Source organism: Melopsittacus undulatus, chromosome Z, assembly GCF_012275295.1.
Source record: "Melopsittacus undulatus isolate bMelUnd1 chromosome Z, bMelUnd1.mat.Z, whole genome shotgun sequence".
Classification (NCBI taxonomy): domain Eukaryota; kingdom Metazoa; phylum Chordata; class Aves; order Psittaciformes; family Psittaculidae; genus Melopsittacus; species Melopsittacus undulatus.
In genome coordinates this window covers 62987683-63011879 of record NC_047557.1, presented here as the reverse complement: position 1 = coordinate 63011879, position 24197 = coordinate 62987683, and the positions used below count along the sequence as shown (strand labels likewise).

Sequence of the window (24197 nt, the reverse complement as noted above, 5' to 3'; positions counted from 1 at the left end):
TAGCAAAGAGATTAATTTCCTCCAAATTTTCAGTTCAAACAGACCCAGAAAACAATTCTGGTTTGTGAAGGGATTCTAGAAGCCCACCCACATTACTGCCAACAAGCCTTCATTTTCAGATCTGTATCTTTCTAATGAGAAAGTGTGTTGTCTTCAAATCTAGGAGGGTAGACAAACTGAAAGCAAGTTAATGGTAGGTAGGCCTCTTATTATTACAGAGAAATTAAGCATGGGACTTTTTAGCATCACCATTATGAGAGCTAAAAGAGAAAACGTGCAGATCAAGAATTTGTCATTAATTTGGGGTGTGGGGGAGGGAAGGGAGGAGCAGAGAGGGAAAGAGCACAAACCTGCAGAATCTTCAGGGGTCATACTAAAGCAAAAAAAAAAGTCACTTTCAGTACATTTGTAAGTTTGGGACAATTTAACAGTCTTAAATATTAAAAAGTGAATTAGTTTATTACCTCCACTGCATCTTTTAAGTGTCCTGCCAACAAGAAAAATGCTGCAGAATGTTCAAAACGCTGTTTGCCTAGCAAAGAAAAAGCATTCTTCAATGCTGCTTTACGCCATCTGTCCTCAGTAAAGTTGTTTCCAAAAAACTGTGTCATTTTAGTGTCTTTTTGGGACCTGTACATTGAACATAATTGATAAAAATATTATATATTTTCCTAGATGCATTATGGTTTTCATTTCCTCAAAAGTAAAGCAGAATTAAGCACTCACTGAAATTACAGTATATTTGAGACTAAAACCTGAAGCATCTACTTTTAGGAACACCAACTAATCACCTCAGTAAATACAGGAAGCTTAAAAACTACTAATTCTATGTAGTGACTAATTAAGAAATTGAATCTCAGCTTTCAATGGTAATATTTGTACTTCTTTTAAACCACCATCACTTTCAACTTTTTTCCCTGAAATTACACCAGACAGTATGAAACTTTATGTAAGAGCTTGTATGTTCCACTACCTGTATAGTCCCCAGATCACAGCCTTCTTTTTCATTGCAAGGTAAAAAATGGCCGCATCAAGTGGATCATTGTTTCGCTGAAAGGCTGCTTTAGCCACCTGTGAAGACAGTTCAACAGCAAAAAATATCAACCAAATTTGAAATTAATCTAAAATGGAATTCTTAGTGCTTCTGGTATCCCATGTCCATGCTTGGAAGTTCTCTTCAGTCTAGGAGCCCTCCTCTCACTACAAGCCTGACATAAAGACCTGTGAAGATACCACAGCTGCAACCCTTTGTTTTGATATCACTTAGCTAGTGCTTTTCCAGTTTTAGAAGCTTTTTGGTAGATCAAACAGAAATTCCTACATCTGAAATCATAAAAAAATAATTTAGTATTTGCTTTAGTAATCAAAGGACAGATGAAGCCTCTGAACAGAAGAAAAGTTGTTTACAGATTACTTTTGGAGGCTGGAAAGCAAAAAGGGGTAAGTGGCAGCAAGAACAGTCAAAGACCCATGTAAGGTAACCTTAAGTGCAGGCCCAGAATACTTGGAATTTTTAAATGCAAAGCAGGTAAGTTTCACAAAGGGATGATTAATTACTGAAGATTAAAAAATAAAAGTAGAGACATGCATTTTACCACTTTGTGCCTTGTAGTCAAAGTATCCTGTGCATGTCATTTTCTAGCTCAACACACTTGGATTTTCCAAGAGCTTAAGACAAGTGATAATGAGGTCAGACTTATGTGATAATTAAAATATATATTAAAAAAAAAGAAGCCAAACTAATAGGCAGTTTTGTTACTTGGAAATGCATCAGTTTGCAAGACAGATTTCCAATATCTTAGTTGACCCCGCTTCTGACAAGTTTCTAAGGAGAACCTTTTACCAAATTTTGCTATAAAACAACTTTATGCTCAATCTGTATCTTGAACATCCACAATAAGCACTGTACACTGCTACCTTAAAATGGAATATCTAAAAGCCCATAATATACTTCACACTGAAATTTGAAACCTGAAGTACTAAAAAAAGTTTCATATGAAAGTTCGTAACTATATGTACAACAAAATACAGCACAAGATACTCAAAACCACAGAACACATCTACACAAATAGAAGGTAAATGGCAGAGGACAGCTGTTTAAAAAAACGTTTGGCAATTTTGTTTCAGAATGCTATGTTTACCTTTTCTATGCATTTCCGCAGGCTATGGATATTCCGAACCCACCATCCTATACCCATAGCTCTGAGTTCTGACCATGCTGGATCTCCTTTCTGCACTGCAGGGAGCATGCTCAGTAGTTCTTCTTCTGCTACTGAATGAAACGCCCAGGCAAAATGACTAGTAGATAAGCCTATGCAATAAGCCATTAAAAAAGAGATTCACTAATAAAATAATGGAAAATATGAAGTCAGTGGGGTGGGAAAAGGAGAAGGGAAGAAGGCTGAAATGCTTGTTTTAGATTTAAGTGCATTGCTGATGAGGCAACAGAAATCTACGAATATTTTAAAGCACTGTATATACCACATATAAAAAAAAGCTCATACAGATTAAAACATTTTTTCACCTGGAAACTCTCTGTGGAAGTTGTCAAAGAACAGAATTATTGACTGAAGCTCAAAATACACTTATAGAGGGCTACATTAAAGTTAGCCATAATACGAAGTGCAACATACTGATTAAAACTTTTCAGAGTTTTGAAAGGTAGATTCACTATTTTGACTCTTTTGACTTGGATTAGAAAATGCAAAGTTTCAGATTATCAAAACAGAAAACATTTTTGAGGCCAGAGATACAAAATAAAATTAAGGGAAAAAAAAATAACACGAGAAAGATGGCAATTACTAAGCCACAGCACAGCTGGCTAAGGGCAATTGCAGCTGCGGTGAGCGGCAGGAGATGTTTCTTTATACAGAAGCACTCTCAACTGCACTTCTGCAGACAACTTGGACGTGTTTCTTACTCCTGGAAATTCCCGAGTATCTCAACTAAAAGTATTTCACCAGGTAGCTAATTCAGCAGCATTCTGCTGTGGCAGTCTTGGCAAATTCCAATCTCTAATGCAGCTGAGGGCTGACATGCCATGAGACTGGAAGTGCAATCAACTTTCATGATGACCAGTCAAAGGGTAAAGAAGCAACTACATCTAGTCCTTTAGATTTGATTAGACCTAATCAAATCCATCTCATTCTGATGTCTGCAATAAAAGATTGGAACTACTTAAAACTGTATCAAAGAATACTACTTGAAATAGTTCCTTGGATAATTCCAGTACGCATATAAAAAGATATTTAAAATGTGGCAGACTGTCAGATTATTTTTTTTTCTCCAAATAGGTACTAAAAACCTAAATAAATAGGTACTCTATTTTCTACTACATTATTCCTGAGGAGTTTTATTTGAAGAACATGGTACTAGAAATCTACAACAGTTCTATATTTCTTCTACGGAAACAGAAATTAAAACTAAAAAACTGTTAGGGAGGAAAAAAAAAAACCAACAAAGAACCAAAGTTCCAAGACCTTTACATAAAATAAAACAGCCATTTTCTGCTCTGTCATATATTCGTATTTAACAAAACCCAACAAAATAACTCACTGAGGCATGTCAACAGCACAGCAATGATACGTACCATATGCATCATCTATGTCACTAAGATTCACCTCATTTAAGAAAATACATCAGTTACCTTGGTGGAGCAGTTGAGCTCGATGTACAGGAGGAAGTGCAGTTGTTAGAAATGTGTGAAGCCGAACAGCCAATACAAATTTTAAACCACATTCATCAAGAGTTTCACCACCTGGAATTAAGAATCTTTATAAGTACTTTAGAGAAACTACTAGGAGTACCTATTGGGTATCTTAAAAGAAGAAATACTTCACAATTCCTTGACTACTATTGCTTTAAATTCATAAATAGAATAGCTTAATTCATAATTTTTCCCTTCAAGTAATGGGAAAGAAGAAAATGTCAAAGTTTTGAAGTTACTTGTTCTTAATGCACAAAATATAAAAAGTATTATCATATAAACAAATCCATAAACTTATTTCTCTACACAGTGCAACAAACACTGGCTATTAAGAAAGCTGCCTCTTCAGAAGTGAATTAGAAATATTTATGGCTTGATGGAATAACACTGGCATTAATATTTAGCAACGAAAAATCTGATTTTATGAATAAGTCTTGAAACTTTAGTTAAACAGTAAATACTGTGACGGCACAGTAAATACAGGCTATACTAAGACACAAATCAATGACATGCTTTCATAAGCCACAAAACCATTCCAAAACAGTAAAAACTCCACAAAAAGGTTGTGATGCACAGTAGGACATTTAACTTGGAAGAGACAGCTTACCCTGATTTCTGTCTCTGCTTTCTCCAATTTCAGTACTGGTAGTAGCAATTGTATCTGCCAAGGCCATCAATGACATTTGCTCCATTCTAGTCAGACCTGGCAAGCTTGAATGAAGCAAGTGACGAGAAAGAACTTGGGCATGCTCTGGTCCGAAGTAAGTTGGGCTATACTGAGCAAGATCGATGACTTTTGGTTTTGAATTGTCTTCATCTGCATCAAATGTAACCAGTTCATCTGTACTTACAGCAGTATTTTGAAAGAGATCTTCATAACTGTCACTAGGCTTATCTTTTTTATTTTTATTATTAGACTTCTCTGAACAGGAATGAGATGAATCCTCATCTGCAGCAAGCAGAGCATACAAAGGCAATGGTGGAACAGAGTCTATTTCAATATAGTCTGTAGTCTCAGTTTTGCTGAATGTTTTGGGATCTCTTGCAGTACTTCCACTAGCACTGATGGTCAGAGATCTGAGCCTCTTATCATGATTAGGTTCAGATTCATTTATAGCAACAACTTCTCCAGCAATGCACTTTACTAGATGGGACAGAATGGCTTTTGTTCTACGTACTTTACCAAGATCCATGAGTTCCAACAGTTGATACGGATGGTACTGAGGTAAAGTGGGAGATAATGCATGAGCTGCTTCAAAAAGACCAGAATCTTCCATTTCCGCAGAAAGATCACAGGCAGATCTTTTACCACTAAGTTTCTGTGCAAGGCTGGTCATAGATCTGGTCAATGTTCGTTTTGGTGGGTGCAGACCTGAGATGGCTGACAGGCTTTGTTTTATTAAGCCAGTTATAGATGGCATACTTCCACTGTAGGAATCTGTACTAACTAGTTCCTGCTTGGAAGGAGATTGCCACTGGGAGTAAACATGCATTTCACAATCCATTCCAACTACAAGAATGCCATCGCGCACCCAAGACAAGGAGACTGGAAAAGGAGGCGAACCCTCTACAGATGAAACCAAGTCAACAGAGCGCAGCAGAACAAACCCAGAAAGAGTTGTAGCCTTCATACCACCACTATGTGAGAATGCCACAATCTCCTTGCCATTTTGTTCTTGCATTCTCCCAGACAGCTGACCAAACATGTAAAGTTTGGATCCAATTCCCACTGTTAGAACATGTGAACCATCTTCCCTAGACATCCAATCTAAGTGTACCAAGTGCTTAGCCCTGGGCATAATATTCCCACCATGAGACAGAGAAACATCTTGTCGGTTATATGCCACTAAATTACTATCAATACTAACACCAGAGTGTAACACAGTGCCTATCTCATCTAAATGAAGAGTCTGTTCTAGAATCCAAGAAGAACCCCCTGTAGACTCACATTCAAAAATACTAACATGCATTATAAAATCTTCAGAAAGATTACCGGTTTTAGATGTTACCTGCTTGTATGCTACTGCTAATCTGTTCGTGTGTGCACAGCTAACTTCGGTTGGCCTTCCTGGAACATTAATAGCACTACTACTAAGAAATCCATCCTCAATCATCAATGGCCACTCTTCCCATACGTAAGTGACATCACTTCGTGCGCTACACTCTGGCATGGAAGAAGCTGATGATTCAGTAGTAACCCTGCATCTCCAGAATCGAACTTTTCCATCAGAGCATGAAGTAGCCAGCAGATATGGTGCACGACAAACAGGGTATATAGAAGAAGAACTCAGATGCCCTAAAATGAAATAAAATACACCTTTACCGGAGGAAATATTAAAAAGTAAGCAAAAAAGTAAAGATGTGTTTATTCAGTTACTTTATTATTCTGAAACAAAAAAAAAATACTACTGCTTCCTCAAAAATGTAGCTTGCAGGGAACAAAGAAAACTGTGTGAAAAAACACTATGAAACCTTCACCCTTTACTATTTCATGCTCTAGAGAGGAGTGAAATCATATGATTTACATCTCTATGAACTCTCCCAAACAAACAAACATTTCTTATTCAGAAACCTGAAAATCTTTATAAAATACTTTTTGGACTACTGGTGGTAGCCTTATAATTAAATTATGGATTCTACAAAAAATTTCATGAGTGGCTGCAAAATCGAATTTGTGGTTATATAATTCCTTTTATTATAAGAATCTGGAATTTAAAAAATATTATACCTTAAATAAGAGCTTTATTTTAGTATTAGTTCCAGTATCAAGATTTAAAGTCAGAGGAGCAAGTTTTAGCAAGCCTTTTGGATCCTTACACAGGCATTTTAATGTGAACAACCAATACCAAACTGACTATTACTTTGTTTCTATTTTAAGCCCTAAGTCAGAAAGGTAAGAATTCCTTATTTTATTCCTAAGAACATAAAAAAGCCAGACAAATGAAGAAACAGAACATTACAAACCTGCTGATGGCTTCACACTTATTATCTCTACTCCTTCTGGCAAATTCAACTTTTGACTATATACCATTTTGGAAGACAGTGAGAGCCTGCTGGTGCTCTGAAGGTTTGCTCTACAGGCCTGATACTTTTGAGTGAAAGGTGATTGGATCTTCTCTAGACCTGGTAAAGAATACACTTCTGTTTGTGTTGCCGATCCAGCTGTAGTTGAATCTATCTTTTCATCTAAAAAAGTTTGCATTGTTAATTTTAAAAAGTCAGATTCAAAGAGAAATGATTGCAAGCCTCAGATTAAATACTTCTGAAATTTTAGAATGGCTGAGAAGTCATAACTTTTAACTCCTCAGACTTAAACCAATCAAATGACAAGCAGAAACACCGAAACTGACGACAAAAGTTTTATGTTTGGTAATCCACTGAAATGAATGCTCATGAAGCACAAAATACCTGCCCCCTGAGACGATTAAATTAAGACCTCAAAGTATTACCTTACAAATTGGAGAGAGTATTTTTCAGTAAAGTTTTGTTCACATTGTTTAAAATGTAGTATCTCAGATTACATGATACAAATGCTTTATTACTTCAAAAAAATTCAACACTTAAAGTACAAATTCTATGGATTTGGAACAAGAAAACTGTCAATAGGTTGGCTGAAAAGACTTATCAGTAATGTCCTCATAGTACAAGCAGATCATAAAAGTTGGATCTTTCATCTTCTCATCAACTTACAAAGTAATTGTAAATAATGCTTAAAATACTTGAAGCAACAGTAAGACAAATACCAATTTGGTTTTAACTGCAGAAAAGTGCATTGTAACAGATTCCTTTGGTAAGTAGCGAATACCTGATTTATGTTTGCTTAAAATACTTAATATTAATAAAAACTAGTGAAGTACATCTTAGATTACTTAAAAGGGTCCATAATTTTGGAAGTACTCTGGTAGTCCGAAAGAGAACTAGCGATGCTCAGAACTTCAAAACTGTTCTTAACTGTAATCATATCTCTGATGTTTAAGTACTCTGACTAGGGACAAATTTAGAATTTCTGTATAAAGTCAAAAACTGGAGAACAAAAGTTTCTGAGAAGTAAACAGTCTGAACTGTTAGACTGTATTAAAACCAGATAAATATATTTGTCCTTAGAATCACAAAAAATAACAAGCTTTGGGCTGAGGCTGAACTCAAAAAGCTTCAGCATTCTGAAGATTAAGAATTAATCAAGAAAGAACAGGTAGTAATGAAAGTTAGTAACTGAAGAATTGCAGCTGCTTTTATAAAAGCTGAAATACAATTCAGAATATGCCAAATAGCAGATATATTCAAGAGACAGTGACTTTTTTTTTTAAGAAAAGTATAGGAAACAGGGCTTACCTACTGAGACAGGAATTGACTTCAGATGTAAATGCCACATATGTAGCAATGAACAGTTTTGCGTATACTCCACTACTATTAAGTAGAATTTTTCCGAGAATCCATTCCACTGGTTTCCTGATGAAATTCAAACCAGACGGATCTTAAGAGATTATTCACCAGAAAGCAGAACTAAATTCTGCTGGCTAAATAAGCACATTAAGCTACTGCAAACTATTACTGAAATGCAATGGTCTGACTATATCCAATTCTGGTTTACTAGTCTTCTCAGTATTTTATCACAAGCAGCAACCACTACAAGTACACACACAAAAATTTGCCACTCTTACCTTTTAGAGACTAGTACATATTTGTTTGAAGTTTAAAGTTAAATCCCAAGACTGTACTCTCAGCTCTACATCTTTGTTTTTCACATGCTCATCTCTTTCAGTTTCTTAGCTACCTGTTACTGGCAACTGTGTTAAGATGGTGAGCTAGACATACTACTAGCCTTTAAGGTATAACGTATACAAGTTACATCTAGAGAAGAAATGCCACATCAACAGTTAGAAAAGTCACAGCTTTGTCTAATGGATAGTCTTAACTGATCATAACCCAGTAAGCCCAACTACGTTGTCTGGAATGTACAAGAAGTACCATGCCTCTTCCTAATTGATTACTTGCTATAGCTTTGCCCCAGGAAAAGATTACATGAATTGTAATATTAGTAGGAGCCCATTTCTGGAGGGTGCACCCAGCCGTTCTCCTTCCCTAGCACAAAATAAACGCCTTAGGACCAAGAAGGAATAGTTAGTTTAGTGACCATCTACATAAAAACATGATCAAGAATAAACTGTATTTTTCCTGTGGGTTTGACATTGAGTTGCTTATAGTACTACAGAAAAATGTAAGTGAATTTGTTCCTTTTTTAAAAATAACATGACCTAACTACTTACATGTTTTAAAGAAGAAAGAGCAAGAGGTTTTAGAACTTAAGATCTTTGAACTACCAACAAATGCTTTCAAATTAGAATGTATGCAAAGATGCTTGAAGTTTACTGTTTTTCAAAGAGTCCATTTAGCCCACTTTCTTACACGGCAGCAACCATGCAGACATTTAGAACACACACAGATGAATACAGGAGCCCTTTTCTAAGGCAAAACAGCTTCAATATTTTTCTTGATGACCTTTCTGCAAAAGTACAAAAATTTATGCTGCAGAGTGACACTTCTTTTTGTTCTCTATATGATCATATTTTTCAACAACCCATTTATGGTTTTGACTTCTACTAACAGCTGGGTTGACATTTTCATAGATTATTGCCATTACTCCAAATCATTCAGAATTTACTTCTGTGAATATACAGTGCAGGTAGCATTTCACTAGGTGTCTCACTTCTAACAAAAATTGTGTACCAAGTTATTATGCAACATTCTGACACTGTTGCACAAATCTGCTTGTTTTGTGTTCCCTTCACTACTACAGATGACTTGGCATCACAAACTTTATTCTGACCAGTTTTTTTACATTATTTCACTGGAACAGAACAAAACAAAATGGAGATGCCCATATACCACCACCGACGCTCTCCACCAAGGAAAACTGGTAATTTATTCCACAGCAATTCAGATCTGCCCATCCACACACTATTCATAGATTGTATTTTATAGTTATGTTTCAAAGCATTTTATTATGCCAGGCCTGGAGAGCTTATTTAGCTGATATAAAGCTGATATAAAGCTATATTTAGCTGATATAAAGAATGAAAATCCATCATGACAGAACGCAATAAGCTTTTCTGTGTCATACTCTACAATTACAGGATCTACATTTAAAACCCTTTCCCCCTCCTGTAAAAAAAGTATTAGCAGTGGAATGCCTAATACAGAACATGATGGGTGTCTCGTGAGTTAAGCTACTTTATCTAAAATTTGGTTGCACATTACTCAAAGGAAGTAAAACACCCATGAGTTTCACTAGACCAGATTTTCTCCTTTATATATTCTCCTGAGTATATAAAAAACTCAGAATATTTGACCTTAAAAGGCTGAAAACTATATAACAAGTCCTTTTCCCTTCATGGGCTGAAAAAAAAAAATCACTTTGTCTTCAGTGTTCCAAGAAAAAGAATTCTTTACCAGAGTCTGATGAATTGGTCTTCTTTTCAGGTATTTCCTTCTCCTGGTTACTTGAGATGAAGTCTTCTTGAAAAACATGAAATAACTGTGTTTTCCTGCCATGCTAAGAGAATTAAAACATACACAAGGAGTGAACATCATGGAGTATACTAAACTGAGCTGTCTAAAATGGAAGCTTTTAACTTGGTAATTTGTACATATCAATGAAAGATTTCTCAAGAAAATGCATCATTATTACTCCCATTCTTTTCATTTACAGGTACTATGAAACCAAAAGCAAGAATATGTCAGTATCACTTTTTAAATACCTCATCTTTTCCTGATTAAAGGTTACAGATATAGTCTTTATTATTAATACCTTTTAACCAGGCCAATTATGGTATAAAATTAGTACAGAAAAAGATCTTACTAGCTCTGTGATAGCATCCAGTTCAATGATACATCCTGGGCGAGCTGTAGATTGCTGACTTATGATGTTAAAAACTTCACCAACATATTTCTGTTCAAAAAGAGTCAGGGAGTGGTTTTGTTAACTCAGTTTTGTGCATTTCTGTGGCATAGAATGCTAGGTAGGTGCACCATAATTAAAATATTAACTAAAGCATTAAACATACACTGTTTGCAATCTACCCAGGACACAAGTAAATCCCCAATTTCATCAAGAGCCACATTTGTATCAGTGGCTGAAGGGCGACGAGAACATCTGGAAAGACATTCAGCGGTTGTCCTTTCCCCAAACGGCTCTGTCCTCTTAACTTTTCCTTAGGATAGACATGAAAACAGAGTTTGTTGCTCTGTTATTAATCCTCACATTGCAAGTGTTTCAGAGGTATTTATCATAGCTGTTTTTACAAGCAGAAATAAACGACCACAATCCATGATATCCTTAGCAGCCAGTTTAGTCAATTACCAACAAGTCTGAAACTAGTGCTACTAAATAAAGTTCCAACATCCAAAAACATGAGACAGCTTTTCACTAACCGAAATTTCTGGATTGGAGAGCTCACACAAAAGTTTCTTAGCATCTATTACAGCTTGATATAATCTCAAATGCTGTCCATCGCTAGCCACAAAGCAGGCACTTGGAGAATTACAATATGCACCTGAAAAATAGGAATTCAAAAAGCGCTCAAATATTCAAACACCAACTTACCTTTTTAATTTTTGTAAAAGGCAATTTTGGTATTATGAAAGAAAACAATGTAGCATAAAAAATTCTCTCTTGAATTCTCTCTTGTTTATTTCCGTTCAGTACCAAGAACTACAAAGTTTACTGCTACACTCAGCAACCAAACTGGAATATGTAAAAAGAAATAAGAATCCCTTCTGCAAACCAGAGCAAGATCTACCTCAGCTTTTAAGTGTTCAACACACTCTGAAATATGCACCAGCATCTAAGAATTTTACTGCATTATCTCCTAAAATATCAACTACATAAAAGAAGGCAGAACAACACAGCAATTCTTCATACAGGAATAAACAATTTCCAAGTATCAGCTGCTTGGAAATTTGTGAAATAAAAGAACTGTGCTTAACATTTTTTTCATTGCATTTAAATATATGTATGTTATTTAATAGCATTATAAGGTTATATTACTCTTATTCTAGAATGCTTCACAAATCAGGAACTCACCAAGGCAGTAGCTGGGTATAAGTGTGGGCAGCCATGCAACATTAGAAAAGGCTGAAACATGGAGAGAATTGATCCGAGCAAGTTCAGAAACTCCACCAGAAAAGGACAAAGGCCCAACAGGGTCAACTCTCCAAAGAATAAGCTCACTGTAAACTGCATTGGGATCCTGGGATGTTACATCTGCATTGCCTCTACTCTGAAATCTTGCTGGTGACTCCTGAGACTTTAAAGAATCATTTGCCTGTTTTGCATTCTCAATGTCTGGTGAAATTGGAGTGTTGTGATGTGAGGTTGTAAGCAGCAGTGGTAATACTGAGTGGCAAGCCAAGTCATTAAGATGAAAACGGTGACCACAATATCGGGATTTATGTGAAATACTGAGTACAGTTGAAAAAGCAGATTCCTCAGCAAAACTCACTAGCCACTGGTTCAGTGACCCATCTGCATGTTTGGAAATCATCATAACATTAGGTGTGAAGATACTTAGTTTTAAACTGTTGGTGGATTTACTGTGTCCAGAAGAGATAAGCATAGATGAAGACCGTGTGAGGCCAGGAGGCTTTTGTTTGCCTTGTTGGATAGCTAAGTGGACATTTTTGGTACAAGCATACATCACTATGCTTCTGCAAAGAGAGTTTGCATCACCCGTTGGAAATGCTACAGGAATTCTTGAGACAAATGACACCTGGAATTTTAAGAAAAAGAGAAAAAATAAATTATTTTCACATCATACTTCTGAGTAACGATGCATAACTGATGCAAAAATAAAGTACCTGCACCTGGCGAAACATGCCAGGCTGGTATTCATCTAGCCAGTCCACATGCCATACCAGCAGTGAACCATCCATAGGATGTATACTGAAAAGCATGTCAGCATTTTTACTCCATTCAGAAAGTAGTATTTCAATTTCATGATCAATAATAGCAGAAGATAAAGGAATGAAATTTGAATTTGCAGTAGTTTTCTCATCACCCAGATCCTTCTTTTCTTGGTTTCCTTTTTTTTGTTCATCTCCATTTTCATTAACTTCTAGAACACACACAGACATATACATAAATATTATATTCAAAAGCATAAACATAGCAAGCAATGTTATTCAGGCACTGAAGCATCTTTCAGGGCCTTTACAAACCACTCATATAAGCACAATTTAAACATAATTAAAGTTTTAACCAGAAATCCTCTAGTGGACCTTAGTCAATGACTAAGAAACCAAAACAGTTTATATTGTGCTTTAATACTTCAATTTTTCCCCATTTTATGCAAATTTTTGCATGCATAGGCAGAACAAAAGCAATCATCACCATATTATGTTATACACTAAAGCTATTTAAATTAGGTGTACATTAGTATAAAAAAAGAGTTCCTTCTAAGGTCACACATACTTCCTTAATATAAAAAAAAAATCATAATTTCATGCAAAGGCCTGAGTGGCAACCTAAGTAAATAATACAGTTTCCACCACGATTAACTCAAAATCTCAGGAACAACCACAAACAGATTAATAATTTCTAGATAGATTTTTAAAGTCACTCGGGTACTTCTAGTGTAAAGGAAACACAAAGAAATGCTACTGTAATCTGTATTTTTACATGACAGGTTGTTTTGTAAAATGAAAGCCAGTTGTGTATGATGACTTTTACCTTCTTCTGATCTGCCATCCATTTGATTAGATTCCTCAGTGTTAGTCTCAGGGGAATGATGCTCAAAACTCTTTTTAAGTTGTTGCAAAAATACTTCCATGGATAAAGTAAAATGAAGTTCTTTATTGTTCAGCCAGTGCACAACAAAAGGTCCACTTGTTTCTTCATTTTCACCAAGACTCAGAGATGTTATAGAAGGGAGTAGAGGAATATCTACAAAAAAAAAATTGACAGTTTTGAAAACCAAGTAGTTTGGTCAAAAAAAGCAATTTTAGAGAATTTCTTTTTCTTAAGCAGAAACCCTACCATGAAAAATATATACTAAGTGTATTGCCACTTGTCTTTCCTTTATTGGCATTAAATTGTATTAAATTGTACAACTGCTACCACAAGAAATGCTCCAGAGGAAGGCTCTTTGGGATGTTTACATTAGGATTACATTGTGGGCCTGCATTGTTATGTTTTCATGATGTAATAATGTCATACAGGTTAATTTACCTTGTCTTTTGCCACTATAGCTCAGTATGAACCAAATAACAAAAGCATAACTTCACAATATTTAGTACAGAACAGAAGCTGCAGGAGGTATACACTGTAATCAAGGACCACATATGACAGGGTTTACACTAGCAAAAACTAGTACAGTGACCAGATGATCACATAAAGATGGGATTTCTGATTCCTACAAATTCCATTATAATTTTACATTGCCCTTTGAGGCTAGCTGATGTCCCAGATGGACATGAAAAATAAAGCAATAATCACACAGTAAGTACAGAAGCAAGTATCAGACTGCTGCAGAGTAACATCACCTAAGTTACGTGTGGCAGCTAAGTGATTCACTGAGATTTCTTTAAATGAGCCATAGAGCAACACACCAAAAGCTCAACCTGTATTTAATTCCCATCAAGAAGCTTTCATACATATTCTTATTTCCTTCTGCCCCTATTTATGAAGCATAAAATCCTATGCCCTGGGAGACAAAACATTTTTTACTTGGGTTTGCTTGGGTTTTTTCCAAAGACAGTGATGGCTTTGAATTACTTACCCTCCAGTCTAGCCTAAGAAAATGGTAGCTGAGAACATAAATACAGAAGACCACCAGGACTAGCAGCAATTCTGTCGTGATAAGGGGACATAGTAGAACAAGGGAGCAAGAGGAGCATAGAGTATTTAAGAAATGCATTCTGTCTTCCCAAAGAGACCAATCAATATCAGCCTCAAAAATGTCAATGAATTTGGTAATAACAGAACCTGAAGGGAAGAACTCTGTTGGTATCTCTTTGGAAAATGAAGCTAAAGTAAACATGAATAAGATGATGAGCTGGAAAGATGACTTTTCAGATCAGATTATAAATCTATGTACTTTGAGTATGTATCAAAAGGTCACTAAAATAAAAAAATAACTTGTTTTTCCCCATACTCCTACCACAAAACTAGCAAATTCTAACTAATCCTCAGCTCTGGAAGAAATTCTTAAGTGAATTCCTTTTTGCTTCAAAAATCACACTCTTCCCAGAAAACTTAAGGGCTTTGGAGTCAATGACTTTGCCTGGATTCGCCTAGAGATGATTCTGTCCTAAAAACCAGTGCTTATTCCTTTCACTGAACTCCACCCTAAACTGACTGCCAGTTTAGGTAACACTCTGGTATAAAAGAAGGTCTCAAGGATTTTGTTGCTATAAGAAACTCTTTCAAAACGAGCAACAGAACAGAAACCAAATGAAAATTAGACATTTTTGGTTACTATGACCACATTATCCTTCTTCTGAAAGTGAAGTGACTGAGATAAAGCTGCTTTGACCTTATTTTTTATTAAGCACTCTGTTGTAATAAGGGCAAATTTTTAAGTAACAGATCATAAACCAGTTTGTTTTAAATTAAACAAAATACAATTAGATTTTCAGGTAAAATTTTATTTCAAAATGGCAAACTAAAAGGACTACTTAGAGAATCTGGTTAGACTGAGGTACTTGACGTGGCTGCAAGAGCAAACAGATATTTCTTCAAATTAAGATTTAAGATATTAAAGTTACTTAGAACAGAGGTTATGCATTAAAAGACAACCTGCTATCCTCCTACCTACTGAGTTAAAGACCAAGCATCAAGAGAGATAATATTAATAGAGGTAACACAGAAGGAATACAAGATAGAAAGGACGAATACAAGTGTTGACATCTAGGAAAAAACTATAACCATTCTTTTCCAAAATTTCTGTGAGTTTGCTGTTGGGCATTTATAGTGCAAAGACTATTAAAAGCAAAATTGAAATTTACTTGGTTATTATGTAAAATTATAGATGGGACAGCACAAAACAGCAAGAAGTTTCCTTCTCATAGGCTAGCTGTGACTCTAGTAACATCTGTAACAGCAACATAAACCAACACTAAGAAAGGTGAAGAGTAACTACTCTTACAGGACGAAGTGTTTACAGCTTGCTTAGCTCAGAAATGGTAATGGAAACCAATGATTCTTTTTAATCATACCAAAGGCTATACAGTTACGTACATATATATGTGAAGTAACCATGAATGCCTTTCGGTCAAAACTGGCCTTTCAAACAAGTCTAAGTAGGAACAAAAAATATTTTTAAAATACTCTGAGTTCAACTAGTTTAAGAGAAGTGTTTCATCATATTTGTTCATTAAGTCTAGACACAGAAAAATCACATCACAACAGTAAAACCTTAACAAAAAGCCATTCAATATTGCATTTCTGTTCAGTTTTTCAATAAGCAGACATGCACTTCATTTTCAGCATACCCAAGTGATCATGAAGACAGAAGTATTAGTGACAAGAGGGATATTCCTTAATGCCTATCAACCTATTCCTTGGGTGCAAGAAAATATTACAGTTTATGGAAAACAAAATGAAGGCATGTTTTGCTTGCTCAGACACGGAACAGAAGCACAGGGGTGTGAGGTTACTTTAGACACTTTGGGTCAGGTACTCATTTTAAGCAAGAGAAATTTTTGATTTATCAGTGTGCTCCTACTATGACACATGATTCCCAGTAAATTTGTAACTCCAGTTACAGATATTTAGCCTTCTGCATCTCAGACCATTGTGAATCTCAGTTTAAAAATGAGCAAAAATGAACGACAGGATTACTGTAGAGGAAACCTATTCAAATCACTTCATTATTACAGAAGGTCCTTTCATGCATTAAATTAAATCAACATGCCAGTAATTTTGCATGATCATGTAAATACAGTACAAATACATCTGAGCCCATTGAGCATACACAGACAACAGAGACCTAGCAGAAATCGCAGCTCACCCTTTAGCAAGGGTTTACCACACTGCTTACCTGTGGCTGGATTGATACTGGCAGCAATATGGAAATTACAAAGTGCATTTGCATGAGGAAGGGTGTTCCTGTGAACTTCATGGGCATCTCGCTGATGTGGAGCATACCCAGTATGTGCTACAACAGCACCTGTCCTCCTCCTTCCTCGTCGAAAGTGCCTCAGGTTTAACTGCATGAAGAATAAGATGTCATTACAAATTCCTTCCAAAAAAAAAAAAAGCAGTTTTCAGATGTAAGTAGTTTTCTAGGTACTAATGACTAATTTTTTTTTCCCATTTTAAAAGCTACTTCAGAGCATCAGTGGAGTTTCTAGCAAAAATCAAATTGCTCAGGTTGTCTCTGCAATAGAGATACCAGTGCCTTCAGATTTATTTATGAAGATCTATAGTCTCTTGATGTAGCAACTGTTTCATTATTCCAGTGAGGAAACAATATTCATACAGTTTTTATACTTAAACAGAAAAAACTATTGTTCCATAAACATGCTTATTTAAGATTCTGAACAAACAAAGCAGCAAATCTAAGGAATCTCACTTCAAAGACTAAAAAACTGGATCAGTACTTTGGATCCAAATAGATCAGTATTTCCACTCCCATCATAAGGGCCCACTGAGTTTTAAGGTCTTCCTCCCTGTGCACAAGTACGTATTTCCAAGGAAATAAAAAATATTCCATTTTTAAGACTGACTATCCCAGTATTGAAAAGTCTCTCTCCACACACTGCACAATTCAAGCCCATTGTGCTGTAGTTATCTATACAGGTACCAAAAGGCACAAGAAGGTACGCAATCTGTATTAAAGATGTATTACACTCTCGGCATTCCTTTTCACTTGCTATCGTTTGCATCTTACCACAGCATGCTCATGTTAAAAGTTTTTCCTCATTTTTCTGTAATTATTAGTTCTAATCTTTTATTTTCAACAGGAACACAGAACTGTCTCCAACTTCCTTTCTCTTCCCTCCTTTGAAAATTTTTTCTTTGCTATATTGTGCCTTTCAACCTGTCATATTTTTTAATCTATACCACATATGCTAAGAAAACACCATAAGCATACTAAACACATCACTGCATTAAGATAAAAGCACAATGTTCATACCCTCTCTACACAGCTTTGTAGGATAGCACTACTGCTTCACCTTCCCCCTGCTTCCCATTGGTTAGAAAACATTAACTGGTAAGGATCATTTGCCTTAAATACAGCTTGTGAACAGTGTACTCTGCTTGAGGACTACAGCAGTATGGCAACAGAGGCTGTCTTCCCTCCATCTTATCTGTTCTTCCAGTTGCAGAAGACTGAAGTTGTGGGACATTCTCTGAGGTAGCAAATGAGCCGCTAACTTACATTTTAAGGCAGCATCATTAGTAGGTTTCACATAACCTACAGCATATGCTTCAGACTGTTCCTAGCTCTTTGAACTAGATACTGCAAAGCACTCTGAACTAGATATTGCAAAGCACTTTGCTTCAGTCACCAGGGCAAAATGGGCCGCAGGAATGCAAGAGCAGTGTGTCTTCCTATCTGAAAACTCAGTAGGATAGCTGTCAGTTTAACCTTCCCACGGGAAGATTTCAATTAAATTCATTGCTTTGTAACATGCTAAGCATGTCTATGTTATAAAGGATTTCAGCTTATGTCTACGGTATAAAGAATTTTAGCTTATGCTCCATGCAAGTTACTAATTACAATCCTGGCTAAAATTGCTTGTTGCTGTAAAATTACATGTATGTAGTCTTGTAATTGAATTTCACTTCTTACCTCTAAGGCATTTTGCACTTTTTCCTTACTTGAAGTATTTCTCTTGAAGTTACTTGTGAAGTTAGCTGCTTCACTCCAGTTGTTGTATCGTCCACCATTCAACAGACTGTCATTGGGTAACAAAGTCTCTGCCCAGATACGACAAACATTATCCTTACAGCAAGTCAGAAGTACATTGCAGACAGCACCACTAATGAAAGAAAATTTAAGGTGTGAAGAAGCTGCTTACTATCACATAGCATCAAAATAAAGCAACAGTTCCAAACAGTTTTCCATTACCAGCTTTCAGAATTGCACCAAGTAACTTAAAGATATTAAAGAAAGAAAAACTCAACAATACATTCTTCAGAAAACAAATTATGTATAAAAGGCTTTCATATTTATTCAAGTATCTTAATATAAATTACCTCAAATGTCATTACACAACTGTGCTACATCAAGTCATGGATTTCAATTTACAGAATTAGTCAAAGCTGAAATAGCAGACTGTATGCTGTTCTTTTTAAATGTCTTCACATAAAATGCTAACTGTATTCTGGATTCCTGTTCTCAGTACTCTACCCCCCACCCCCTCCCCGGATCTTACAGCTATATAGAATTTAGAAATCATATATCTAAAATGGAGAAACCAAGGTAATATCAAAAATACAACAGCCAAATTTAAAACTTTTCTCCATTTGGTCAAACACACAAAAGTGTACAGAATTCGAATTATTACTATATCAAAGAATATGGACAAAAGGATGTTTGGTTGCAGGGCACAAAATTCCTAATGCAACTTCATTTGGGATTACAATTACTGATGAAAACAGTATGGGACAGATCATCTTTGAATTGTTGGGGCAGGGGGGAGGGCAGAAATTAAACAGAAAATATCAGTTCCAAATGATCAGATTAATTCAAGTTCCAGATACTGTTTCTGACCAAGGACTGGTTTTGTAATAGGTAGAGAAATAAATAAAAAGACACAGATATATCTGAATGTTTGAGAAAGAGGATGTGAAGTGGCAGGACTTTTGAATTGTTCTGACTCCATTAGGGCAGAAAGACAGAAACAAGCTGGGATCAAAATACACGAATAGTCACTTAAGTGCAATGACAAAGATGCAAAGAGATAATTTTGCAAGAGCCAGTTTTATATCTACTCCGATCTCTAAACCTGTCTGTGGGACTCCATCTTTCCAGTTCTTTCACAGGGAAGAAAGTGCTTAAGATGTTCTCAAGAACTTCAGTGTGCCGGAATTATACAAACACACAATCAATCTACAAACTATGCAAACGCAATTAAGTGAAGTAAGCCATACACATAACTTGTGTGACCATTGACTGTACAAAGAATCAGGTTCTTAGAACTACTGACCGTGGCATGAATTTACTGGTCTTCCTCCATGAAATTGCATTTACTGATCGAGGATGAGCCAAATAAACAAATGAAAAATGAACTTCTTTTGCTTGTTTTTCTGGACTTGCACCAGGTGGTGTTACAGCTGATCGCCAGCTGTCTGTATTGTACCATACCTTCACGAGACAATCATCCTGGGAAAGAAAAAGACAGTAAATAAGACTACCTTGCATAAGAATATGATGCACTTCAGGTATTCCTGGGTACATCTCCTGTGGTTTTGTTTTTCTTCTACATCAACTATTTTTCTGATGACAAGAAGTCAATTCATAAGTAGAACTTCAAAACCTGATCTTAAAATACAGTAGCAGAGTTTAATTTTATTATCTCTTGTCATTACTAACTTGGATTTGATTTTGCTTCTTCTGATTAGCTGCCAGTTTTAACCACAAAAATGCAGGCTGTACTGGCTTGACTAGTATCCCAATGTTAATTCAACTAATTGTACTTCAACAGAAAGCCACCAAAATCTACATATACAAATTTAAGAGTTTAGGAATACAAAGGGCAAAGACGATATCTCAAAAAACCAAGCTCAGTACTACTCAGCATGCTTTTCATAAACATGCATGTACATAAGTTGAAAAAATCCCACTTCTGGTGTCCTTTATGTGTTTAAGCACTAGATAAATTGATCTAGATTTGCAAGTTGTTAATTAAACTATTAAATATGAATGGTACTGAAATACTGTATTGACCTGGGAATGTTTAACATGACCCTGCTAGGGGGAAGGAAGAGTTGGTTTACTGACCAAAAAAAAATTAAAAAAAAAAAAATGCATTTTAAAGATTCTATAGGCATGTAATTAATTTACTCATTTAGGGTAAAAAAAAAATCATTAATTTCCTACTTAGTAATTCTTTCTACATATTCCTACTTATATAGTCATTGTGGTTTGCATGAGTTTATACTGTAAGAAAACAAAACAGAACATAAGGCATTCCAGTCAAAAACTCTGCAAGTATATTAACCCACAGAAGTTATTTACAGATTAACTTTTTCCATTATTTAATCATATTATGACATTAAAATCCTTTAAAACTTGACTTTTAAAATAAATATCAACTCAGACCAACTAAAAAAAAGTAAAATATATAGTATATGTCACCAACAATGACAAAACACTTTTTTCTTTTAATAATACTAATCCATAACATTGGCCACAAATACACCTATAAAGAGGAATGTGAATTTTCTTCTATGTACACAAACAGGCACACAGATATATTTAAACACAGTAAAAGAGCTAATTTTGATTAACAATGTCATAATAGTGAAACATCAAATATATCTCCTCACTAGAAATATATCCAGCAGTGAGCTCATCCACTGATCTTCCCCATTCACAAAGCTCTTCAGTTTCTGATGTCTTATAATTTGGTACTAACTGCTTTAAAACAGCCATTTTTAATCAGTACTGAATATTTATTGGGTCATGTGACCCCTGAACTACCTTTCTCACAGATTCTTTTTGTTCAAAATGTAAAGATGCATAGAGGGATTACTGGAAATACTGCAAAATATATATACACACACATGTATATAGATAAATTCATTGAAACATTAAAAAAAACCCAAAAAACACAAAAGTGGTTTTGTCTGTTTGCTTTAGTAACTTACCTGAATTAGTACAAAACAATTAGGAGAAAATGTTTACCTTTCCTGCAGTAGCAAAAAACTCCCCATCCGGTGAGAATTTCATTAAACAAACTTGAGAAGCAGTTCTATGAAATAAAGAATTAAAAATAGAAAATAAGTTTTAAGAACTTTTTCAGAAATCTAAACAGTTTTTCCCTCGTGAACTCATGGAAGTGTTTTAATTCTTATATGTAAGTGTCCATTAACAAATTCTAGAAGGACTAGAAGGTAAACCTGTGTGCTGTGGTCACCAGAAAAAAAGTGAAAACAAGAAAGCTGTAGCCACAATATCCCATATTCCAAAACACCATAAGAGAAAAATAGCTGCTAAAAGATTACACTGTGCACAGAAATGCTCTCTACTTCCACTTCACAATTGTCTGGATTTCAAAGTGACTTCTGTTGTCCCATATTATCCTCTAACTCATTTGAAAAATACCTCAGTTTCTCATACTTCCTACAGTTCTAACTCAAGAAAACAAAAAGGTGTGAAAATAATAATGTAGTTAGAAGTGTCTGAAAGTAATTTTTACATAAATGGTCACACTGGTAAAAGATGCCACATCAAAATAATCTCAGCTAAGTATGTGGTTCATTTTCATTGCGTTTTACTTTCCTTGGAAGTACAACAAAATATGTCCCTTTACAGGTTTTGAAGCATTGAGCTATTGCTTAATTGACAAGCTCATTAATGGCAGCAAGAACATACAAGAATTTAATTGCACAGCACAAATGAAGTGTACATTTTCATCCTGAATTCATTAAACATGTGTATCATGTAAGGCCTAACTTTCAGGAAGAATTAAGACATCAGGTCATTAAAGAGGATGATGTATTTAGCACATGCTGTAACAGCAGGAAGTCAATTACAAAAGCTATACAACAAAGCAAATTTCCAGCTAACTCTAAGTAAGATCCTTGTAATAAAGCCAATATGAAGACATTTGGGAATGCCTCCTTCAGACATCACAAGGTATTCTGGCAAAGGCTAGTACTGCAAAATCACAATCTTGTACACTCTTCCTTAAGAAAAACCCATTCTAAATGTAACTGAACTACAAGTGCCAGAAGACATACAGACATAAACAGTCAAAGCAAGTGCTGTTGACCCTTTACAAGAACTACTAATTCAAAGTATAAAACACTCAGCCCTCTTTCCTCCATAAAAAAGTTTAAGAGATGGAAACAGGCAGAGAGCTAAGAAGCCTTCTGTAAGGTTTATGATACAGATGCAAAACATATTATTATAGCAGCCTTCCAGTATCTGAAGGGGGCCTACAGGGATGCTGAGGAGGGACTCTTCATTAGGGACTGTAGTGATAGGACAAGGGGTAACAGGTTGAAACTTAAACAGCAGAGGTTCAGACTGGATATAAGGAAGAAATTCTTTCCTGTTAGGGTGGTGAGGTACTGGAATGGATTGCCCAGGGAGGTAGTGAATGCTCCATCCCTGGCAGTGTTCAAGACCAGGTTGGATGAAGCCTTGGGTGATATGGTTTAGTGTGAGGTGTCCCTGCCCCTGGCAGGGGGGTTGGAGCTAGATGATCTTGAGGTCCTTTCCAATCCTAACTATTCTATGATTCTATTGAAGGGACAGAGGAAAAGCAGTATCTGTATGATCCTGACCACTGCTATCCCAGTCCCAGATTCTCATTGCATTCTATCTACAGGCTGACTCCTCCTCTTATTAGACTGAGAGATGACAGTCCAAAGGTGACTCAATAAATTGAGTAAGTCTTTAACTTCTTTTATTTAGAAAGTTCACTGTATTCAAAGGAGATCTTTTCAGTTGTCATTTGGATGATCTTGGGATTTAAAACACATCCCTGGTAAATGTTAGTGTACACAGAAAAAGCAATAACCAAAGGATTACAAAAATATGCTCTGGCTTTTGTGGGTTTCTGTTTTGTTTTGGTTTTTTTTTCTTCGGGTTTTTTTTGTTGCTTTTTTTTTTTTTAGGTACATCCAGAGAACTGCCTGACCAATGCTAAGTGCTTCATAAAGAATAATTTCAAGTAAGGATCCCCTCCCAGCCACATTGGGAGAATTTTTTTCAGGAGACTGCCATTAAGTACAGTGATCTAAAGTGAACAGTGCACCTGATGTATTAGGAAAGTCTTCCTATGGCAGAAAAGACAGTGATTTAAATTCTTATAAAGTACTAAATTAAAACTCTTCTGAATATACCAATACACAGTCACAAAGATTAAAATCAACATGCATACAAAAAGAGCATTCAAAGGTGCACTAAAGCAGAATGCATCCATCTTTGCATGACAGTTCCAAATACCCAGAATAAACACAGAAAAAGCAAAATATGTATGTAAGGGGAGAGATATGTGAGAAAGAAAGGTGCATTGCACTGGACAGAGAAGGAAGTTTCTTTTAATCAGTCCTGCAAGCACAATAATTTTGAAATACGCAGCTTTTACTTTACACCTTGTACAAGCAACAAAGCCTATGGGGACAATAGCAGCCTTCCCTTGGTATTTTACTAGGGTTTCAGTGTAACTGAAGAACTGCCTAAGAACATAAACTATCCCCAAAACCAGCTGAAAGGAATGTTATGTATTCAAGGGAAATATGATTCAAGTTTATCACTATCAGTAATATCTATTAAGTAACAGTATACAAAGGAGTTCAACCGAACAACAT

The 24197-nt window shown here is 35.7% G+C and overlaps 1 protein-coding gene across 2 annotated transcripts in view; it reads right to left on the bottom strand.

Annotated features, from left to right (window-relative positions):
- The window catches only part of DMXL1 (Dmx like 1), an 82244-nt gene that overhangs the window by 41680 nt on the left and 16367 nt on the right, over positions 1 to 24197 (bottom strand). For both annotated transcript variants that reach the window (XM_013127445.3, XM_005142973.4), the window contains exons 7-23: positions 21562 to 21628; positions 19862 to 20037; positions 18502 to 18691; positions 16744 to 16912; positions 13434 to 13646; positions 12563 to 12816; positions 11790 to 12474; positions 11138 to 11259; positions 10566 to 10655; positions 10157 to 10259; positions 8039 to 8155; positions 6671 to 6892; positions 4314 to 6002; positions 3647 to 3757; positions 2142 to 2311; positions 974 to 1071; positions 465 to 630 (exon numbers count right to left, since the gene is read on the bottom strand). In XM_013127445.3, the coding sequence (XP_012982899.2) occupies positions 465 to 630; positions 974 to 1071; positions 2142 to 2311; positions 3647 to 3757; positions 4314 to 6002; positions 6671 to 6892; positions 8039 to 8155; positions 10157 to 10259; positions 10566 to 10655; positions 11138 to 11259; positions 11790 to 12474; positions 12563 to 12816; positions 13434 to 13646; positions 16744 to 16912; positions 18502 to 18691; positions 19862 to 20037; positions 21562 to 21628 (4642 nt within the window). The remainder of the gene's footprint in view (positions 1 to 464; positions 631 to 973; positions 1072 to 2141; positions 2312 to 3646; positions 3758 to 4313; positions 6003 to 6670; positions 6893 to 8038; positions 8156 to 10156; positions 10260 to 10565; positions 10656 to 11137; positions 11260 to 11789; positions 12475 to 12562; positions 12817 to 13433; positions 13647 to 16743; positions 16913 to 18501; positions 18692 to 19861; positions 20038 to 21561; positions 21629 to 24197) is intronic.